Raw genomic sequence first — 22051 nt, forward strand, 5'->3', positions numbered from 1 at the left:
CAATGTATTATATAGCAAACCTATATTTTGGCATTTAATCCTTTTTGTAATGCTTAAAGTACATTTTGCCACTAATACTTTTATACTTTTACTATAGGGACTATAAGTGCGACAAGATTGTATATATTTACATTGTGGTACTTTTTGGTTCTAAAACCCAAACATTTAATCAAACTATCATAAAAATATCAATGACTGAGTCGTTTACTTGCTTTGTTGACTTTTGAAGAAAATTAAAGAAATAAAATATATATTGTATAGCATGTTGCTGCAGCTCATTCTCACATTATGAATAACTGTAACTTGGACATATTTTACCTTTTTGTTCATGACATGGGGGGGGGCGGGAGTTAAAGAGAGAACACGTACTTTCACTTGGCGCCTGAAGTGCTGGCGGACGGTCCCTAGCCGCAGCGAGCCGCAGCGGGCGGTGCTGCTACATCACTGCATGAATGACAGCGCACTGGACCGACGCAGGGAAACACTTCGCCGCTTCTCAGGAGCCGTGTCGGTCCGTTTGAGCGGCACCTCACCTCACTTCAACTTCACCGATACATCCTGAGAGAGACATGTCACCGTGAAGAGACAGCGTCCATCTTCGCTGGATTTAAAGCATGAAGAGATGACCGGCGTGCAGAGCTGACAGGCAAGTGTCTGCTAACAGGTTGGCAAGCCTCGCTGTCATACATAAGTTTCACTCTGACAGCGAAATCTCACTGTTGTTTTGTGCATCATCTGTTAGATTTCCTCGTTGCTGATTTCAAATATGTTTCTCATTTATAATGTGATAAAATGCATAGTGTAGGTAAGTTCGTTCAAATACATCTTTACGTATGCGTGAATCAGCCAGTAAGATAGTAACAATGCAGCGTGTTCACGGGGCAAGTTTCCTCTTACCAAAATCAATAGTGTAGAATTACTTTATGGAAACCTATAGAAAATTACAATTAGTAATACAATAGTTTCAGTCTGAACAGTCAGCTGAATACATTTGCAGGAATCAGGACGTCACATTTATTTTATTTTTTTGTTGTGTTGCTTTTTTACAGACACAACACAAAAAAACATATAGTATGCTTACATAACTGCACCTGTTGTATATCAGATATAATCATTCCTGTCCTCCTTGGACACCAAAAGGACATACAATTGCCTTGATGTTATCATTCTTCGAATCGTATTGTACAAACATGACCAACACATTAGAGACACGGTCCTTCCCCCCACATCAACAAGATGACCATACAATACCTGAACTGTTAAGTTAATAGGACATCCGTTTTTATGAATCAGTGGATTAAAGTGTCTCTGTAGTGAGTCTTCACCTTATTTGACCTTATTCGCCTGAGCACACTTTTATTCTAGAACATCCAGTCTGTTAGGGTTAAGCTTTTTAAATGGGTTACGTTAACTGAAGGCATTAAACTGTGGATTATCAATTGAAAGCAGCACTCTAAAACACACACATTTCGAAACAATAATGCTTTAATTTAACATTTAAAATATTGTTTTACTTGTGTATATATGCTTAAAACTGCATTGTGGAGATGTAGGAAGGGATCAGGTGAAAATGTTTAATACTACTGTTTACTGTGTGATTTATTTAGTAACTCATGTCATAACACTGCATGTGCTTTGTGATTCCATTAAATTGCCCTGTAAAGAGAAATCCTCCACGGTTTAATGAGCACACACTGTGCAGTAACATTGATGTTAATAGTGGACATATTAACCTTGGCTGTGTTTCCTCTGTTTGGACGGCTGGCTTTTGTTCCGGTGAGCAGCAGAGGAGCTGACGGTAAATGAGAGGCCGTCACCATGCCCCCAGGGAAGTATGGGATGCAGGAGGAATGGGAGAAGGAGGGGGACCAGGAGATTGTGATGGACTTCCTGCTGCCGACTGGGATCTTTCTCAAATTCCCTGTGTCTCCAAACGACACCATCAAAACCCTCAAAAAGGTATGTCCCCTCTCATCCACATGTAATTATCAATAGCTACTTTTAGAAATCATAAAAACCTTCAGAGACTATGTTAATAATGTCATCATAATATCTTATCTGTTAGAGGATAGCACTATGTTTCTCATAGATTGCAATTGATTGTGTGCAGCACTGCGGCTCTGGTGACCACAGTTGTGAAATGCTGTTGTTATTTACAGTATTTACTCAATATGCTTTTAGGCAAATTGGTTGACTTAATATTCCCTTCAGACATTAAACTAATTAAAACATGATAACATTCGAACAATGCTTGCTGGTGCTTTTCATTCATCTTGAAGTTTGATGCAACTATTAGAGGGAGCTACAGCTTTCCTCCTCGGTGTGCTAAATGTGCCCGTTTCTATGCCAACAGTTCTGCCACTTCAGGCTTTTTGATTAAGCTGTGTGAAGTAATGGTAATCTTGGAGGCTGTTAAGATGATTAAAGATTAAATGTCTTACCAACTGGGGGAATTCACATGGAATTTTAGAAAATGTTCAAAAACACCCAGGATCAATATCTTTGCAAAATCATAGTTCAAATGGCCTTTGTTACTCTTTATCAGTGTTTTTATTGACAGTTTAAAAAAAAGTAATGATACCAGTCAATTTGTTCTAAATAACTGTTTCTATACGATTTGTTTTACAAGACCCCTCAAGCACACACTTCACAGCGAACAAGCTGTACACTTCAGCTCATCAACGCTCTGCTCTCAACCTCATGTGTTGCTGCTGTCTCTTGTTTCAGATGGTTTGGAAAAATGCCAGAAGCGAGGCCCTCTTCAGTGCTCTGGGTGATCCCGACGCATACGTCTTCACCTGCATCAACCAGACGGCAGAGAGAGAGGAACTGGAGGAAGAATGGAGACGCATAAGCGACATACGGCCCTTCATGTGTGTTCTGAGGCTGGTGGCGAGGGAGGGCGACCGGGTGGAAAAACTCACCAACACACAGATCAGCTGGTTGATCGGCAAAGGTCAGCAGGTCCTTCTCTGATAGAGTTCTGCAGCTTTATAGAGATATTAGTGGTTCTCTCATTATCAAAAAGAAGACAAGAGTTTTCTAGCCTGGTTCCAGTCCTCTGAATCACTGTCAGGGATGCAAACAGATTAGTATTGATCAGTTCCTTTAATAAGATAATGAAGTGAAACTAAATGGCTATTTCAGACTGAACTGCGGTTTTACTTCTTTATGCAGTCCGACTGTCACAAACAGGGGTGAAAGCTCTCTGTTTTGGGTAACGAGGAAGATTTTGTAGTGTTTGTGTTGGTTTTACACATTGATTTAAGAAATATGTAGTTCTAAGAATATCTTAAGACTATTAACCGGTACCAGCTGTGATCTCATCCACTTTAATTTTTCTGCCACCATTTTTAAGGCTCCAGCAGAGGAAGGTGACGATCCCAATTTTTATCCCTGCACATAAAACTGTGATTGGCTCGGTTGTTTTTCCATTCAGGGAAACAGCCATAGCAACAGCAGCACTTTTAAAATGAATGAAATGAAGATGTGACAGTGATTCAGAGGTCTGGGACTAGACTGAGTTAAAGCTGCTCTGGAGGCAGAAATGATCCCATTGGCTGAGTGACAACTGAATAACTGCATTTATTTGGAGCAGTTAGAAGAGTTAGAAAACTGTATTGGTATTTGTGTCTCTTTAATTCCTAATGGTAATGTTCTTGGAGGGTTGACATATTACTCACTAATGTTTCTTACTTTAAAATAAAACTCATCTAGACTAAGTAATGCTTATTCATTTTTTCAGTTGCAGGAAGATTTCACTATATTCTCTGTTGCCTTGTTCACTTAGCTTCTGTTCAGTCAGTCCGGAAAAATAGTTTAGAGTATAAACCACCACATTGCAGAAGTTAACCTTTTATAAATAAATCTTTCAACCCGTGCAAAGCGTTCCTCTCAATGAGTTTTTTTTCTGACACTGTCATTATGATTTTTTCAGGTCTCCATGAGTTTGAAGCCCAGAAGAACCACGAGGTGAATGAGTTTCGGACGAAGATGCGTGCATTTTGTGAAGAGAAGGCTCAGGAGCGCCAGATGTTGCCATGGCAGCAGTGGATGGAGTACAGCTTCCCATGTGACCTGGAGCCGTGCGTCTCCCCTCCAGAGTATGGGAGCGTAAAGTCAAAAAACACCAAGAAGATGTTCATCAATGTCATGTTTGAGGCTTCAGATGTGAGTAGATCTGCTGTTCTGTGAGTCATATTGGTTCGGATTTTAAGTAAATGTGAGCTCATTTGGAAAGCCCGCTCTCACGCCACAAACACCAACATGTAGGCTACATTAAGTTCGATTTTCTGTAATGCTGGCACCTTTATTTCTTATAAATGTATCTGTTACAGGAAAGCTTCATGCTGCAGCAGGACCCCCAGGACCCCCCGGTGGCTCTGATAAGGAGTGCCCTGAAGAAGAAGGCCACGGTCTTTCGCTCCGTGCGACAAGAGCCGGAGGACTTCACCTTGCAGGTCAACGGGAGGTGGGAGTTCATCTACGGGAAACATCCATTGTGCCAGTTCAAAGTGAGTAACTGCAGCAACAGCGTGTGGAAATAAAGCTCTGTTTTTTAGCTTTGTTTTCTGGTTATCAGTCAGACTGTAGATGATTTTCCTCCATCATATTGTTTGTGTTTTGAATTTTGACCCTCTATTTTCACAAACCATCTACACAAAAATCTCTCTAACATGATACTTCTTAGTTATGTTGTTGTGTTTTTTGCTGATATGTGGTGTTGTGATTATTCCTAACAGAGTTTAGTGTGAAAAAGCAAATATTCTAGTATCACCACACCAAAAAAAGAATCTTCCAGCACTTTTTTCAGAAGGTCCCACACAGCATTAGACCAGATGTAGTTTTCCACAATTCTTTCAAACAAGCACTGAATAATCTTACTGTACATTTGTTTCAAATCCCTCAGGCTGCCTATATCTGCATGACGTTGTTTTAAAGGATAATTGTGCTTGATTTTAATACATATGTGGATAATGATTGCGAACAATCTGATCTGAGAGCTGTTTCCCAGTGGTTGTAGGTGATTTTATTTTCAGTGTTGTTTGTCTGCATGTTGCCTGAGTTCTGTGCGGGTGGTCCATAATAACTGAAATGATTGTCAGTACAGGAGTGAGGTGAGTCAAGGTTTTGGTGGCACAAGACTCTGCTGTTGAATTCAAATCTCCATCAACCTGCAGGGGTGACTCATATCTGTCTCGCAGCCCTGCAGAAAGGATCTGCATCCATCCACACATAATGAGATTTCAGTTGCATTAACCTACCGCAAATGAACAGCCTCCAGGAGTTAACCAGTGCTATCAGAACACTGGGAAATATCTGTGGGTGAGCTGACTGGTGGCTATAAACAACCTCTTCTTCTCTCTCTCTTTTACAGTACATCTTCCACTGTATAAGAAATGGCCAAAACCCTCTGGTCACCATGGTACACCACTCCACCATCCGCAAGTATCAGAATGACCAGGGCCTGTGCAGCCAGATATACAGAAACCGCTCCTTGTCCAGACCCCCTCCACTGCCCCTGAAGAAGGTAAGAGTTACGCGTCTTTCATTAACAGAGCGGCAACTTTTTTTCTCCCCTCGCTCGTCACAGTTGTTCCTCGACAGGACTGTGGACTTTGGCCTACTTGAAACGTGCTGTGCAACAGGATGTTGATAATTTACTCTTCACTCCTCTTACTGTAGTTTGACATATAGCACATATTGGCTACTTTGAAACTCCACTTGTAGAGTGAATTGTGTGTTTTCAAGTTTGAATGGCTTCACCAGATAAATGTCTAAGGTACCGATACTTCTATTGAAAGTGAACAGAAGTGTCCAGGAATTACCTCTTCTCTTGCCTTTGGACTTTTCCTCCTAAGCCCCTGTCTAAAATGAATTGAGGTTGAGTTAAACTGAGGTTATATATTCAATTAATTATTTCAGTTTCTTCTAGTGTGTTCCCCTTTCTTGTTGTTGTTCTTCAAAGTGTCATTGTTATTTGTTGTCGTGTTGCCAAACAGGAAATTGTAGCAAGAGCTTTGCGGCTTTAAACTTCTGCGAAAGCTCTATGTGACTTAGAAAAGAATAGGGGATACAAATAAAATGTCCTATCTTGTGACTCCTTCCTGCAGCAGAACACCTCCTCTCTATGGTCCATCAATGAGCCTTTCTACATTCACCTGCTGCAGGGCAGCCGAGTCAATGCCGACGAAGGAATGAAGGTTGGTGTGGTTTTGCGTGGGTTTGTTGCTCAATGAAATGTGGCATTCACTTGTTTACCAATATCTCAATTTCAGTTGTAGGAACAGCAAGTTGACATGTAAATGACAGAGGGTCACATGATCCAGACCACACGTTTCCCATAATTCAACGTGGCGGTTGGTTGAAACTTCAAAACAGGAAGTGGGGAGGGCCTATCTGCTTTTTTACATCTCATTCTGAGGCCTAGATTCTAAGAAAAAGAGACTGCAGCCTGTCACCCCTCTCGCTTTCAATGCACTTCTTTTTTTGAAAGCGTTGCACGCATTTTGTTACTACTGCAGATTGGCCATGACCTAAGTGTTAGTGTTTTTCAAAATGTTCATTAAAGGTTGTTTCCCTGTATATGTCCATGTAGAAATGTCCAAGAATACCCCATATTCACTTTTTCTCAGTTTTCCTTTTTTTCCCCTGACAAATAAGGAAACTAGTGAAAAGGGAACTCTGTTAATGCGTGTCTCTGTTTGTGAGTCATTTCATAACTAACTATGTTACGGTTGAGATGGGTTATTAAGAGTAAGTGCACTTCCGGGCTGTTGCCTTAGAGCACATCATGACTCATAGCAAATGTGTCCTGTCACACAATTATCAGTCATGTCTGCATTTGGCAGGCAGAGGTTAGAAAACACGCCCTGGGGGAGAATAACCACTCATATATTTGGTAATATAGCTTTAGACTATCTTGATTTGGCAAAAGGCACAAGCTTAATGGCCCCACAATATTGAATTTTGACTTTGGTGGTTGTTTATCATTTTGGACAGACTTTGCATAGGATTGAAAGGCGTTGCGACCTGCTTACGTTATGATTGTGTAGACCCTTTGACTCATAGCGTGACACAGGAAACTCTGAATCATCTCGTGAATTCTGTAAATCTGCAAACTTTTCAGCATCCAAACTCCATGTGATATGTCCATCTCATCCATACTGCTTGTGTCTGTGTTTCCCCTCTAGCTTGTGGTGCAGGCCGGCCTCTTCCATGGCAGCGAATTCCTCTGTAAGGTGGTGACAACCATGGAGGTGTCCGTGTGCTCTGAGCCGCTGTGGGATCAAAAGCTGGAGTTTGACATAAACGTGGCTGACCTGCCTCGCATGAGCCGCCTGTGCTTTGCACTCTATGCTGTCATCGAGAAGACCAAGAAACCCCGCGGCACTAAAAAGAAGCATAAGAAAGCGGTGAGTTTGTCAAAAACTCATTATGTTTTCATTGCTTAGTTTACAACCTGTGATGGAGCAGGCGAGTGCATTGGGCTGGTGGTCGTGGGTGTGAAGTTGTTAGCAAGCACAAACAGATCTGCTTCCTCTCTGCTGCGTAGTGTGTGTAGTCAGTGCTGTGCTGCGGGGGTGTGTTGTGCTGCTGCGTCTGGTTGTGCAAGTGTGTTCCGTGGCAAGGCTGCGGTTAACATTTCATCCGCTTCAGCTCTTTTATCTGTACATCACTGCAAGGAAGGAAGGAATTGACAAACATTTTCAAGGAATTCCAAAATCATCCTATCAATCACCACGCGTGGTAACAGCTCCTCTGCTCGGGGTTAAGGCTTGAACTGAGTAGTTAAGGTCTAAAGAACTGTGCAACTAATACCAAACATTTGCGGCTTTCCATTTTTAGTTGCTCTATTAATTAAATATATTATAATTTAAGCCTGTTGCTTAGACAAAATATGCTTTTTAACTGTCATCTCTAGCTTAATTTTTTAACAATGTTGTGTTATTTAATAGAAAACAATTGGCAGTCTAAATAATTAATGAATAATTTCTATCAGTCCCCGTCTTATTACATTAAAAATGTATTCCTATTAATATTTAAAATCAAGATTCTTTTGCAAAGGACAAGTACAGATAAACATTGACGTTGCAGAAGCAGTGTCTGATCTTCTCTACATGTGTAAATGTGCAAATATTTATTAAACACAGGACCAACTATCCATGACATCACGTTAAAAAACAAACAGACAATTGAAACAACAAAACTGAACAACCTGTAGCATCGACACAAATAACGACTGGCCGATTTAGTTTAACTATTATAATTTTGGTCAAATGTAACCAGTGCCAATATTAGTAACACAGATAACATGCCAACAGACGCACACATTTTTAAAGTAATCGATCCTCTTGTCATTTACTTAATTCATGCACCAAACTACGACAGCAGTAGCAGTATTCTAAGAGACTTCACACACTGCTCACTGTACACTGACAAGTACAGTGAACAACAGCAAAATCCCCTTATTTTTCTGCAACTGTGGTCCAGCTTATTGTTTTGAAGCGTTGTGGGTAACATGTTTCTGAGGTCTGCCTAACATAGTGCCCAGGTGTGTTTATGTGCATCAAGGCCACTTCTGCTTTCTGAGCCACTTCTCTCTTCTTTTGCCCGTAAGAGAAGTCCTTCAGACAGACAGCAGTTGAGCTATTTTAGCTGTTATTGGTTTAGTGTGCATAGTCTCTTTTTCAGCCTGGTGCACTCAGTCTAAATGTGTGTGTTTTTGTTTTAAACAAATATCTTAGTCATGTTATATTTTTAGTAGTCACTGCCTAGATCTTATTTTTACTATATCTAATATTATTGCTATGTAATTAGTTTTGAACCAGAATCGTCAAAGTCCTTGGCTTGATGAATCATGAATTAAATGCTGCCATGAACACCCTTTAAAAATGTAATAAATATTTACGTAATCTTAATGCTTTTTGATTTGAATACAAAATAGCAAAAGGAAATGTTATACTAGGAAGATAACAAAATAATTCAATACATTTTAGATTAATTGATGAAAGTAATTTACCTTTAAAAAAATCATAAATATATATTTTTAGATAGAAAAATGTTTGCACCTATGATTAATTTCTGCTTTCAAAAAAGCAGATGGATGTTAATTTAGATGTGGAGGCAAATTATTACAAACGATGAAATAATCTAATCAAATCAAACTTTATTTGTATAGCCCAATATCACAAAACATGTTTGTCTCAGTGGGCTTTACAGATTAAAACAAACAACAACATTGTATATGATGGAGTTACAGCAAAATGAGAAGACAATAGTGTGTGGAATACAAATAGAAATAAAATAAAATAAGTTATATTATTCACAAAAAATGTATTGATAAAACAAAAAATCTACATTCGTAAATCTGATCCTCAATTTGTATTGACACTTTAAATTAAAATTAGCGTACTCTCTCTTTATCTCTCTCCTGCTTTTTGCATGATTTTACTGCCTGCAGATGGTCTTCAAAGCCAAACAACAAACCATGTCCTCCCTGTCCCTCTCTTCAGGATTGTCCGATAGCCTGGGTGAACACCATGGTGTTCGACTACAAGGACCAGCTGAAGACTGGGGAGTTCCTCCTGTCCACATGGCCGTCTGTTCCTGGTACTCGCAGGCCTTCCCTTTTCTGCATTTCCTCCTTTTTAAAAACAACTCGCATGTCGGCAGCTTTCTCCTCAGCGCCTGGCAGCCCCACAGTGAAAATGACATGTGGCGCAATCACAACCCCACACATTAACACCTAACGTGTTCGCACAAAATAGGCTTTTAAAGATATAGTAATCAGAGTTGGTAACTTCAACCTAAATTATGGATATATTTGTATTCGCTAAAATGATTTTATGCTTCTCTGCTGTTAGAAAAGCAAAACCCACTGTTGATTTTGGAGATATTGGAGTGATATGAATATGAAAATGTAGCCACTAGTTAGTAGAATAGATTACAAGAAAAATGATTAGCTCATCTACCAAACGGCAACTTTAATAAATAAATGTTTTATCACAGATGACAAAACCGACCTGTTCAACCCGATGGGAACGGTGGAGAAGAACCCAAATGTAGACAGTGCTGCCGGGCTTCTCATCCGCTTCCCAAACATCCGGCCACATCCTCTCTATTACCCTCCACTGGACAAGGTACTTTTTCTCATAAGGATTTATTTGTTTACATACGGAAATGTCTTATCTGTATCGCAGTGAGTCCAACACATTCTCATCTGTTGTCAGGTGGGTGACATGGAGAAGAATGGTGAAGCAGCCAATGCAACAAAGGAAGAGGTAGGACTTTCTACACCTCACATTTCACTATTCTCACTCAGTTAAAGGCTGTTACCTGCTAACCACATATTTGTACGTCTTTGTGGCATTTTGCGCTCTGCAGCTCGTGAAACTAAAAGAAATCATGGACAACAAAAACTACACAGAGTTCTTTGAGGATGAGAAGGACCTTCTGTGGAAGCTCCGCACAGAAGTCCGTGACCGTTATCATGAAAGTCTGTCCAAGCTGCTCCTCATCACCAAGTGGAACCGGCGCGAGGACGTAGTTCTGGTATTAATAGAGATTTTATATATATTCCTTACTATAATGTATTTAGTGTATCACATGTTTTCGTGTAAAGGTCTAGTCCTGAGAAACCACTGTCAGACTGGACTTTCCAATCAATAGGGCTGTAGACGATGCCTCATTTCTTAATGTTTAGCAGATACTGTATACTATTCATTACTCTAAATACAACTGACTGACTTGATGATTGAGTACTTTCTATCTAAACCAAAAATATAATCGTCAAGCCGTTGCTAGAGTAAAATCAGGCGATTACCAAAGTCAGTTGTGCTTATTTGGTAAGTCGTTATTACATAAGAGTGTTAATTGTTCTCATTATAGTAAAAAGTGTAAATTGTATTCTCTTCAGATGGTGAGTTTACTGAGTAACTGGCGGGACCTCCCTGCCATCCATGCCCTGGAGCTGTTAGACTACAGTTTTCCCGACCCAGCCGTGCGGTCTTTCACCATCAGATGCCTCAGGAAGCTCAGGTACACATACATGTATTTATCCCGAATGCCGTAAGCCTGTAGACAAGGTGCTTGCAATCTTCTAGATTTTTCAACCCTAATATTTTCTGTGTACTTTAATCACTGTATGATCAGGGTCCTCATATGTTTGCCTTTGTAGTGTCTAAAACTGATGTCAGTAGACAGGTTTGATCTCATTTTTAACCTTAGCATCTGCAGCAATGATGCAATACCAGATATGTTATGATCAACAACATTTAGGCAAAACACGAGGTACATAAATCATGTTTTTGTTTTGCTGGAAACTTGACTCTAAGGGAGCCGGGAGAGTTAATTGCTACAGTTTCAAAATGTCTTTGTTTGGCAGGTGGGACGAAGATACACCATGCAGAAATCTGCAATAGATAAATGCTGTACCTTTATAGTTATGTGCATGTTTTTGCTCATATCTATATAGCATCACACATTTTGACTTTAAACTTCCTCCCCACAGTGATGCTGAACTGCTGCAGTACCTAATCCAGCTGGTCCAGGTCCTGAAGTATGAGTCCTACTTAGACTGTGACCTCGCCACTTTCCTGCTGGAAAGGGCTTTGTCCAACTGGAGGATAGGACACTTCCTGTTTTGGCATCTCAGGTGAGATGCTGTCCAGCAGAAAAACACAAAATTGCTTGCATCTGCACCCTTTTGTTTGACAAGAGAACTTGTGTTTACTGTAGGTCAGAGATTCACGTGGCGTCTGTGAGTTTACGTTTTGGTCTGATTCTGGAAGCATACTGCAGAGGAAACATCCACCACATCAAGCTTTTATCCAAACAGGTAATCCCATCACACTAAAACAAGCTGACGTCAAGCTCAGAAACTATATGTGACCCGCTCTATCGAAATCAGTCGGAATTCGCATTTCAAAATAAACGTGGATTTGCGTAAAAAAATAGTTTTTCGGGGTTCGGGTGTTTTGTTTGATTTTAAATAAACAAAGTCTTGGCTTTGAGAATATGAAACTTTTATTTCCAAAATCACACGAGAAATACATTTTTGAAGCTTGTAAAGGGAAGATGACAGCTCTCACTCGCCACTCTGCTGTTCCGCAGCGCTGCTTCCCCTCCCTCTGGCTGAAGTTATGAATGTAAGGCGTATAGTAATCATAGATAACACGGCAGGGTCCGTTACAGCAGGCATAACAACAGCCGGTGTTTCTCGTGAGTGTTTTCCCCGGGAAACAAACACAATACGCACAAACGCAAAATTACACAAACACACACACACGTATACACACACACACACTCGCGAGCTTCCCCCAGACCAGTAATCCAAACAAAAATATCTTCCCTCCATAGTATTTTGATCATTTGCTCCGCTAATAATCAATCAGATCGATGGATTCCAGAGAAGAGGAAACTTTGAAGGCCTTTTTCTCAAAATGACGACGCGGTGACAGTCATTATATAATGTGACATATTTTGCTTAATATTTGGAGTACAAAAACAATCCTGATATCATTAGAAAGCTAGGAATCTCCTCTTTCCAACAGTGTATACAACTCAAAATGTGTCTTCGGGTCAATGCGACTGATTTCGATGGAGCAGGTCACATAATGATATTGTTTTGTACTAAATCTCAGTCTTATCTCTCCCACACAGATCGAGGCCCTGGGCAAAATGAAGGCCCTGAGTGACTTTGTGAAGTCGGGCTCCCAGAAGATGACAGCGGATGACCTGAAGCTGTGTATCAGACAGGAGTCGTACATGGAGGCTCTGTCAGACCTGCTGTCCCCGCTCAACCCCAGCGTCATCCTCGCTGACATCTGGTTAGTGACATGCACACAAACGGTTGGGTATTCAGGGTTAGCTTTGGTCACTCTCTATGTTTACTGAATTACGAAACATGACATTTACTTAGCATATACAGTAGAACAATTAACCCATAATCATCACAAAACCAGTAGACTTTGTTTGATTTAGAATTGTACTTAATGCCATCTTACAGTTTTTTTCTCACAGCTGAAATTATGAAGTGTTTTTACTCTTTCCCAAACCATCTTTATCCCCTTATTTTTAAAGAAAATAATATTGGCTCTTACTTGATTGTCCTTGACCGAATTTTACAATTTCTTAGGTAGGCCTAGATCATTAACAACGCCAAGTAAAAATGTAACCATGGTTAAAAACTGCAATGTATTTTGTGAAACAGGAATGTTCTAAACTTTACAATACACTTGTCTGCAGTCTTGGTCCTGTCGCTGTTATAATGATAACATGTTTACATTGAGTTTGTTTGTGGTTGCAGTGCAGACAGGTGCAGGTTTATGGACTCCAAGATGAAGCCGATCTGGCTGATGTATAACCCCAAGGTTCAAGAAGACATGGTTGGCATCATCTTCAAGAGCGGAGATGGTGAGAAACAAGAACATCTGAAGACATGGCCACACACATTCAGCACACTTTAGCATAGAGTAGCTACATAGTGTCAAGATTTAAGCTAAAGTTGACTAAAGTTTAGCACAACAATTGCAAGGTTACACATTAAAATAGCCTGTGACAACCACTTTGAATTGGCTTGTGTTGAAAGGTGCTAAATAAATAACTTGCCTTGCTTAAAGATAAACATACCCAGCCGGTTTGGAAAAGACAAACAATACCAGTGTAAAGTTAGCATGACATTTAAGTTTGATGAATCTTGTCAGAAGAGTCAGAGTCCTTGGCTTGATGAATCATGAAGTAAATGCTGCCATGAACACAGTTTTAAAAATGTTTCTCATTACATATTTACATTATCTTAATGCTTTTTTATTTTAATAGAAATCTAACAAAAGGAAATGTTGACAATAAAATCAAGATATATATTTTTTTTCTATAAATATATACTTTTTTCTACTTTTCTCCTAGATCTTCGCCAAGACATGTTGACCCTCCAGATGATCCAGCTCATGGAGAATTTATGGAAGAAAGAAGGCCTGGATCTCAGGTAACGTGGGAGCAGCTCTCTGCAGCAGCTGTTGACCAGTGGTTCCCAACCTGGGGGTCGCAGTCTAAATATATCATATTTAGACTTTTTTTTTTTTCTTTTTACATATAATTGTAACGCAATACATGATTGTCACTAAAAGCCTTGTCTCTACATTACAATAAAATATAAAAAATAATTGATTAATACATTTGAATACAAATTCAAGTTAGTAGCTATTATAGGCATAAAAAGACAGAAATGTATAATTCTTTCTTTAATAGAAATGTTTCTTCTGCCCGTAAAGTGTCCAAACCAGGCTTTTCTGGATAAGCGCATTTTTAAAACAGTCATTGCCCATGCCGGTTTCAGATTATTTGTCACAGTTGCTCCGATCAGATCGGTCTCCTCCATTTTGTAGATTATTTACGACTTTTGAATCCACATAAACACATCGGCAAAATCCGGCTTACTTTGAGCATGTGTTTTAAACAGTTTAATCCCTTTGTGAATTGTTTCCACTTGCGCCGTCCTTTAATTTCTTCATACAGCAGGAATCCAAATGAATTAATCCTGAGTCCAATAACCATCAAAGTCACTCCAATAGTGCTCCTTAATTACGCTTTCATCCTCCTTTAACAAAATACTTCACATTCATCCAGTTTGTGACAGTAGTTGTAGCATTTTTTAGACTTTTAAACTTTAATTCCCACTGTTGCGCCCCCCCCCCCCCCCCCCCCTTGTGTGTGTGTGTGGGGGGGGGGGGGGGGGTGCGCAACTTCCAACAGGAGTCATTTGAGGGGGCTCTTGGGAAAAAAGGTTGGGAACCCCTGTTCTAGACCAACCTAATAATGTTACTTTCACCATACATTTACAGGATGATCCCATATGGTTGCTTGTCCACTGGGAACAAGATGGGGCTCATTGAAGTTGTGAAGAACTCCGACACCATCGCCAACATCCAGCGTAACAGCAGCAACAGTGCCGCCACCGCTGCCTTCAACAAGGATGCCCTTCTCAACTGGCTCAAATCTAAGAATCCTGAGTGAGTATGATGGGCAACTTTTACATAATGGTTTTATTTGAAGTCATATAATGTCATATAATGTAATTTTATGGAGTCCCTAAAGGGACATGAATATAAAATAAAAAGAGAGAAAAAAAAAAGTCGGGATAACGGGATACTTTCTCGTGCGCATGAGAAACTAACCCGTTATCCCTTTTCTTTTCTTTTTCTTTTTTTTGAGAAAGTTACCGGTGCGCCAAGGAGGAAGTGGAGCACACAGGAGACAACCATTTCATTGCAGACTGTTATGTTTACGTGGGGAAATGACAGTGCATACATTATTTGAGATATATTTCGAACTCAGACTTAATTTTAAGGACATTTCGGCCAGGGGTGTAGGGCTATTTGTTTAAGCACCGGATTGGCAAAACAGGAGAGTCTGCTGTTTTAAAGGGAAACAAACACTCAGAACAAACACACACACACACACACACACACACACACACACACACACACACACACACACACACACACACACACACACACACACACACACACACACACACACACACACACACACACACACACACACACACACACACACACACACACACACACACACACACACACACACACACACACACACACACACACACACACACACACCGGTGACCGGACATCTCCTTCATAAAACTAATAAAAGGGGGAGTAATCGGGCAGTTCGATGTGTGTGGTTAAAACGTAGCAGCCTGCGGTCACTCTTTAGCTGTTCGAATGAAGGTAAACACAGTGTAGGCGGTGCGTAAAATCTCTTTGCGCGCTGGTGCTGCTCTTCTCAGAGTTACACGTCCCGCTGCCTCCTGGAGTGACCACAGGCTGCTACGTTTTAACCACACACCCCTGGCCGAAATGTCCTTAAAATCAAGTCTGAGTTTGAAATATATCTCAAATAATGTATGCACTGTCATTTCCCCACGTAAAGATAACAGTCTGCGATGAAATGGTTATCTCCTGTGTGCTCCACTTCCTCCTTGGCGCACCGGTAACTTTCTCAAAAAACAACAACAAAAAAAGTCGGGATAACGGGTTAGTTTCTCGTGCGCACGAGAAACTAACCCGTTATCCAGACTTTTTTTTCTCTTTTTTTTTTTTTTTTCCATGTCCCTTTAGGGCTCCGTATCATCTTATACAATGAAGATATTGTATTAATGTCTCTAGAAGTGATGACCCGGTTAAACTCCAGGAACTCAGCGTTGGGTCCATTATATCAACATAAAACGCTGCTAAGAGCCACAGATTTTATCCAGAGCTGTTGCCGAATTATATTTGATTCTAGTTTTAGTCATGTTTTGTCTGTATGAAGTGTGTACAACAAAAACAATACATTTGTCTCAGTGGACTTCACAGTTTGTACAGAATATCAGTATGACAATACGACACCCTCTGTCCTTAGACCCTAACATCGTACAAGGAAAAACTTCCAGAGAAACCCCACAGTTTAAAGGGGAAAATGGGAGAAACCTCAGGGAGAGCAACAGAGGAGGGATCCCTCTCCCAGGACGGACAGACGTGCAATAGATGCCGTGTGTAAATCGAAGAGAGAATACATTTTACAGCATAGGTAGACCAAATGTTTGGAAATGCATGTGTCTATAATAAGAAGATGAATCCACGAGGATGTCCATAATCCTGTGGGAGCCATCAGGGAAGTAGTATGATGAGAGTCAGGCAGGCCCACAGTGATAGGTTCAGCCACGACTCGAAGTCCAGGACTCAAATCCAGAACTCAGGATAGAGGATCCAGGACACAGGATCCAGGACTAAGGATCCAGGACTAAGGATCCAGGACTCAGGATCCAGGACTCCGGATCCAGGACTCAGGATGCAGGATCCAGGACACATGATTCAGGATCCAGGACACAGGACCGCAGCAACAGGATCAGCCACGACTCAGGATCCCGGCGTAGATAAACACCAAAAAGACATTTGGTGGAAGCTGGGTTATTCAGAACATGAGAGTACACAGGTACAGACAGAAGGAAGAAGTAAGGTGTCCCCCGACAGTCTAAGCCTATAGCAGCAAAACTAACGTGTCTACGTACATGCACTCCCTTAGGATAGGTTGAGGGAAAGGGGTAGCAAGTAAGAAGTAAGGAACAGAGATGGAGAGGCACAACGTGTCTACGTACATGCACTCCCTTAGGATAGGGTGAGGGGAAATAGTAGGAACTAAGATGTATGCGCCACATCTATACCATGAGCGCATTGCTTCTTAAACGTTTTTTTGGCACTGACACCAATCAACAGTTGTGCGTCGACTCTGCAGGGATCAAGGCACGTATATGCCTCTCCCTGCTTCCACCGTCTACACACACAACCAAATGACATCTATACCATGAGCGCATTGCTCCTAAAAAGTGTTTCTGCTACTGACACCAATCAACAGTTGTGCGTCGACTTGGCAGGGATCAAGGCACGTATATGCCTCTCCCAGCTTCCACCGTCTACACACAAAACCAAATTACATACCATCAGTAAGGAAAAAGAGTAAGAACTAAGATGTATAGGTGAAGAGGCACAACGTGTCTACGTCAATGCACTCTTATTAGATTATTTTATCAACTATAAGCTTTATCAAAAAGGAAGGTCTTAAGCGTACTCTTAAAAACGGATAGGCTGTCTGCCGCCCGAACACAAACTGGAAGCTGATTCCACAAAAGTGGAGCTTGATAAGAAAAGGCTCTGGCTCCCATTGTACTTTTAGAGACTCTAGGAACAACCAACAACCGTGCATTCTTGGAACGCAATGCCCTAGTAGGACAGTAGGGTATAATGAGTTATTTAAGGTAAGATGGCGCCTGCCCATTAAGGGCTTTGTAGGCGAGAAGAAGAATTTTAAATTCTGTCCTGTGTTCTATAGGGAGCCAGTGTAAGGCAGCCAGAACAGGAGTAATGTGGTCCCTTTTCCGAACTCTGGCGACTTAACTGACTTCTTGGTACACCCTGATAATAAAGAGTTACAATAATCCAGCCTTGAAGTAACAAATGCATGGAATAGTTTCTCTGCATCGTTTTGAGGCAAGATATGCCTGATTTTTGCAATGTTACGTAGATGAAAGAAGGCGGTCCTTGAGATTGTCCAAAGCAACATTAAAAAAACACGTAATCAGATTACTGTTACATTTCTCGCAGGATTACAATGTTAGTAAAACCCAAAAAAGAGCGTATTATGTTTGAGGTAAAAGGATCCAATTTAATTTCTTCTTTGTAAGCTGTACTGTTCTGTAGGCTAATACTTTAAGTGGGAATCTTTACGCCTACTGCCTGAATTTGCTTTATGGTTTTCACTTTCTTTAGTTCATTCATTCTTCTTTTTATTCAGTAGGTGAACCTATATATGCTTATAACAACATTACAGAGTGTTCTTAACCGTTTAACCTTTTTTTCATACTGCTTGAAAAAGCTAATCAACGAGGGGTATATGATATGCTAATGAATAAACATGTGAGAAAAAATCCCACTCTTGCTTTGTTGCTTATTTCTCTGAACTTTTTTCTCACCAGGGACAAACTGGAGCAGGCAATAGAAGAGTTCACACTGTCCTGCGCTGGCTACTGTGTAGCTACTTACGTCCTGGGCATTGGAGATCGTCACAACGACAATATCATGATCAGGGAAACTGGACAGGTGGGGTTACCTCTGTGATATCTTTCATCACATTACAGCACTAAACTCTACCACAAGGGGGCGATTAAACAAAAAGTGTGAGATGTGTGGCAACATGTCTGTGCTCTGTTTCATAATGTAGTATGTAACACTTAATACAATTGGCCAAAAATAATGGGATAGTAGATGTCACTGCTCAAAGGAACATTTCACCCTAAATCAAAAATATATATTTTTACTCTAACAAGTAGTGCTTGATATCCAACAATCTGTATTTCTTTGGTGTAATTTACCAATATGTGTGCTTACTAGTTGGGGAGTGTAGTTTGGTTGGTAGAAAAAAGTTCCTACATTGAACTTCTCACAACAAAGTCTTTGGATTATCTTGAGTTTCTGTGTCACCATTTCTGGAAAGAGACATTTCTGTTGTTTATTTTTCTGTCGCTTTGGACACAACAAGCCTAGCGCCATCTATTGTACTTACATTATATTTGAGAGATGGCAGACAGACAATATCTCCAACCCACGGCTACTCACAGCTTAACATTCTAGACTAATAAATAGCAATACTGGTCAGAGGAAAACAATATTTTGGGGGGGAACTGTTCCTTTTTATTGTTTAAAAAGTACACATTTATTAAAGACAAGGGTTATGAGTTTTAAAAAATGTCTAGCAATCTTAACAATACTCAGTACGTTTTTTTGTCAGGTGAGGTCACCTTTCACTGAAAACCTATAGGTCATTCAGCATTTTGTCAGTCTTTAACAAATGTGCCTGTGGTCAGTGATTCAGAACTCATTTTCACCTTTGCTCCTCAGCTGTTTCACATTGACTTTGGGCATTTCCTGGGCAACTTCAAGCGGAAACTGGGGATCAACAGGGAGCGTGTGCCGTTCATCTTGACCTATGACTTTGTCCATGTGATCCAACAAGGAAGGACAAACAACAGTGAGAAGTTTGAGAGGTACAGTATTGTTAGATTCCTTACTGATGTAGCATTCTGTTTGCACATTTTAGAAGCAATGTCTGATTATGTGATCGTGTTGTCAGGTTCAGGGAGTACTGCGAGCGGGCCTACAAGATCCTGTGTCGGAACGGGACGCTCTTCGTCAACCTCTTCGCTATGATGAAGGCAGCAGGACTGCCAGAGCTCACCTCCTTCAAAGACATCCAGTATCTAAAGGTATGCAACAATAATCACTGATGATAATTATGAGGGCTATCATAGTGTTGACATTGTTTTGTTCATTGTCTTTCAAAAGGACTCACTAGCTTTGGGCAAATCAGAGGAAGAGGCACTGAAGAATTTCAAAGTAAAGTTCAACGAGGCTCTGCGGGAAAGCTGGAAGACCAAGGTCAACTGGATGATGCACTCCCTGGCGAAAGATAACAGACCCTGAAAACCATGGACCAAGGACACCTGATGAATGACCAAAAATTGTGGATTTTAACTTGTGGAGATAAACTGGAAGAAAACACAATCAAATATTTAACTTTATTGATGGCATTCAAAGACTCTCTGCACATGTTTACATCTGACTGGCCAATTTGTGGTAAATAACTACTAAGTGGAGGCATCCAAAGAAAATAAAACCATGGGAATGCCTTTGACTCAAGGACATCATCAACAATTATAAACACGCTTTTTTGATGTGTTAAATTCGCTACTTGAAAAGCCACCTGCACGTGCAAATATTGTCCTGAAAGGAAGCAGACACTGAAAATGTATCTCAACAACTGCATCGCTCAGCAGGGAGCAAAACTTCATGATGACATTATTCAGTCACGGAGTTCAATAACAAAGCGACAGTTTCACCTCAAGTTTATTTTACCGTTACCACCCTCAATGGCTGTGTGTTATATCCTCTCATGTCAGTATACTCAACAATATACGCAATTGTGTCTTGTTTATTTGATTGTATTTTATTTTATTTAACCCGGTAGCTCTGGAGTGTTTGTACAAAGCCATGAGGGATATTTTAAACAAGTTGTTGTGTTTTACTGCGGTACTGTTGTGTATTATTGCCTTGAAGTGCAGTATGTGGCCAGTACACAGAAAGCATTGTTACATTTACAGTTTATTATATACAATGAGATACTTTTAAATGGGACCTTTATTTTGATAACACCCCTGGTTAACAGGATGTGTAACTCAGCAGACCCTGACCAAACAGCTACTACACATTAAAGAAATAGACATTACATGTTGGTAATAAAACATATTTGCTTTGCTACTGAGGGTTGGATAAAACAATGTATTGCACTCTTGTGACAGCCTATTGAATGTGAATCTGGAGCTAACACACGAGCATTTCTTAATTTCGCTAAGCTTAGTTTAGCTCAGCTTAAAAACTGAAAACAGGGAGAAATGGCTAGGCTGGCTCGGTAGAAATGTAACAAAATAAAGCATACAAAACTTTTTAGGTACTGGTATAAGTGGACTGTTTTTACCTATGAACGGAGCCAGGCTAGCGGTTTGCATTTGTTTTCCGTGTTAATGCTGGCATCCCAACTGAAAAATAATGAATTTAGGCGCTAGGCTAAGATGTTTGGTCGAAGGGTCAGGAGAATATTTCTGAAAACATTAGCTGTAAGGACCTGATTAGGAATCTCTTAGCCATAGACGTGTGTGTGTGTGTGTGTGTGTGTGTGTGTGTGTGTGTGTGTGTGTGTGTGTGTGTGTGTGTGTGTGTGTGTGTGTGTGTGTGTGTGTGTGTGTGTGTGTGTGTGTGTGTGTGTGTGTGTGTGTGTGTGTGTGTGTGTGTGTGTGTGTGTGTGTGTGTGTGTGTGTGTGTGTGTGTGTGTGTTAGTTATGCACTGTAATTTCCATTGCTTTTTTGAACTGAGGTGCCATGAGAGATTTCATACTTGTATTGTCAAACACCTTTATACATTTTTGCTGTGTGATTCAACAATTCATTGTGCATTCTGGATACTTTACATGCTGTATATCTTGCTGTCAGTCATGCAAAAAGAGGATGCCCCTTCCTTTTTGCATTAAATGTCATATGATATTTGTTATACATCTCTGTACAATCATGACTTGAACATAAGAGTGGCTGTAGAAAACACAGCAATACATTGTATTTTCCTTAAGATACTAAAATATTCAATATGGGTATTAGGCTTTACATCTGGGAGGCGTGTGGCGCAGTGGATAGAGCCTTGGTGTTGGGATCAGGGGGTCACAGGTTCAAACCCCACTGCAGTCAGCTTGTCGTTGTGTGGGCAAGACACTTCACCCCAAATTGCTCCTGTGGGGATTGCCCACAGTATTGAGTATGTGACTCGCTTTGGATAAAAGTGTCTAACATGTAATGTAATATGGCTCATCAATGTCCCTCAGTAAACTGCTGCTTCAAGCCAGGAGGAGTAAGTCTTTAAATTATGAGCTAATTTTGCAAATAGTAAA

The 22051-nt window shown here is 40.5% G+C and overlaps 1 protein-coding gene across 4 annotated transcripts; it reads left to right on the forward strand.

Annotated features, from left to right (window-relative positions):
• The first annotated feature begins 382 nt into the window (after window positions 1-382).
• Window positions 383-21072, forward strand: pik3cd (phosphatidylinositol-4,5-bisphosphate 3-kinase, catalytic subunit delta). Of its 4 annotated transcripts, none has more exons than XM_034145070.1 (23): window positions 383-664; window positions 1785-1959; window positions 2728-2956; window positions 3938-4170; window positions 4338-4514; window positions 5378-5530; window positions 6114-6203; window positions 7194-7415; window positions 9516-9612; window positions 10012-10142; window positions 10233-10283; window positions 10387-10554; window positions 10919-11040; window positions 11513-11656; window positions 11740-11839; window positions 12664-12830; window positions 13310-13416; window positions 13909-13987; window positions 14844-15011; window positions 18536-18659; window positions 19458-19603; window positions 19690-19822; window positions 19902-21072. In XM_034145070.1, the coding sequence occupies exons 2-23, from the start codon at window positions 1819-1821 to the stop codon at window positions 20037-20039; spliced, it is 3120 nt and encodes a 1039-aa protein (XP_034000961.1). In that variant the 5' UTR covers window positions 383-664; window positions 1785-1818; the 3' UTR covers window positions 20040-21072. The 4 variants fall into 4 exon arrangements, with proteins under 4 accessions (XP_034000961.1, XP_034000960.1, XP_034000962.1 ...); XM_034145069.1 differs by having other exon boundaries at window positions 383-646; XM_034145071.1 differs by having other exon boundaries at window positions 383-646; window positions 6117-6203.
• Window positions 21073-22051: the final 979 nt, after the last annotated feature.

The sequence above is a fragment of the Trematomus bernacchii genome, unplaced genomic scaffold (assembly GCF_902827165.1).
Source record: "Trematomus bernacchii unplaced genomic scaffold, fTreBer1.1, whole genome shotgun sequence".
NCBI lineage: Eukaryota > Metazoa > Chordata > Actinopteri > Perciformes > Nototheniidae > Trematomus > Trematomus bernacchii.

Excerpts from the sequence above, each read along its gene's own strand:
- pik3cd (XM_034145070.1), top strand. The coding sequence starts at position 1,819 with ATGCCCCCAGGGAAGTATGGGATGCAGGAGGAATGGGAGAAGGAGGGG. Across the intron at positions 4,515-5,377 it reads ATCCATTGTGCCAGTTCAAA|TACATCTTCCACTGTATAAG; the intron begins GTGAGTAACTGC and ends TCTCTTTTACAG. Across the intron at positions 10,143-10,232 it reads ATTACCCTCCACTGGACAAG|GTGGGTGACATGGAGAAGAA; the intron begins GTACTTTTTCTC and ends ATCTGTTGTCAG.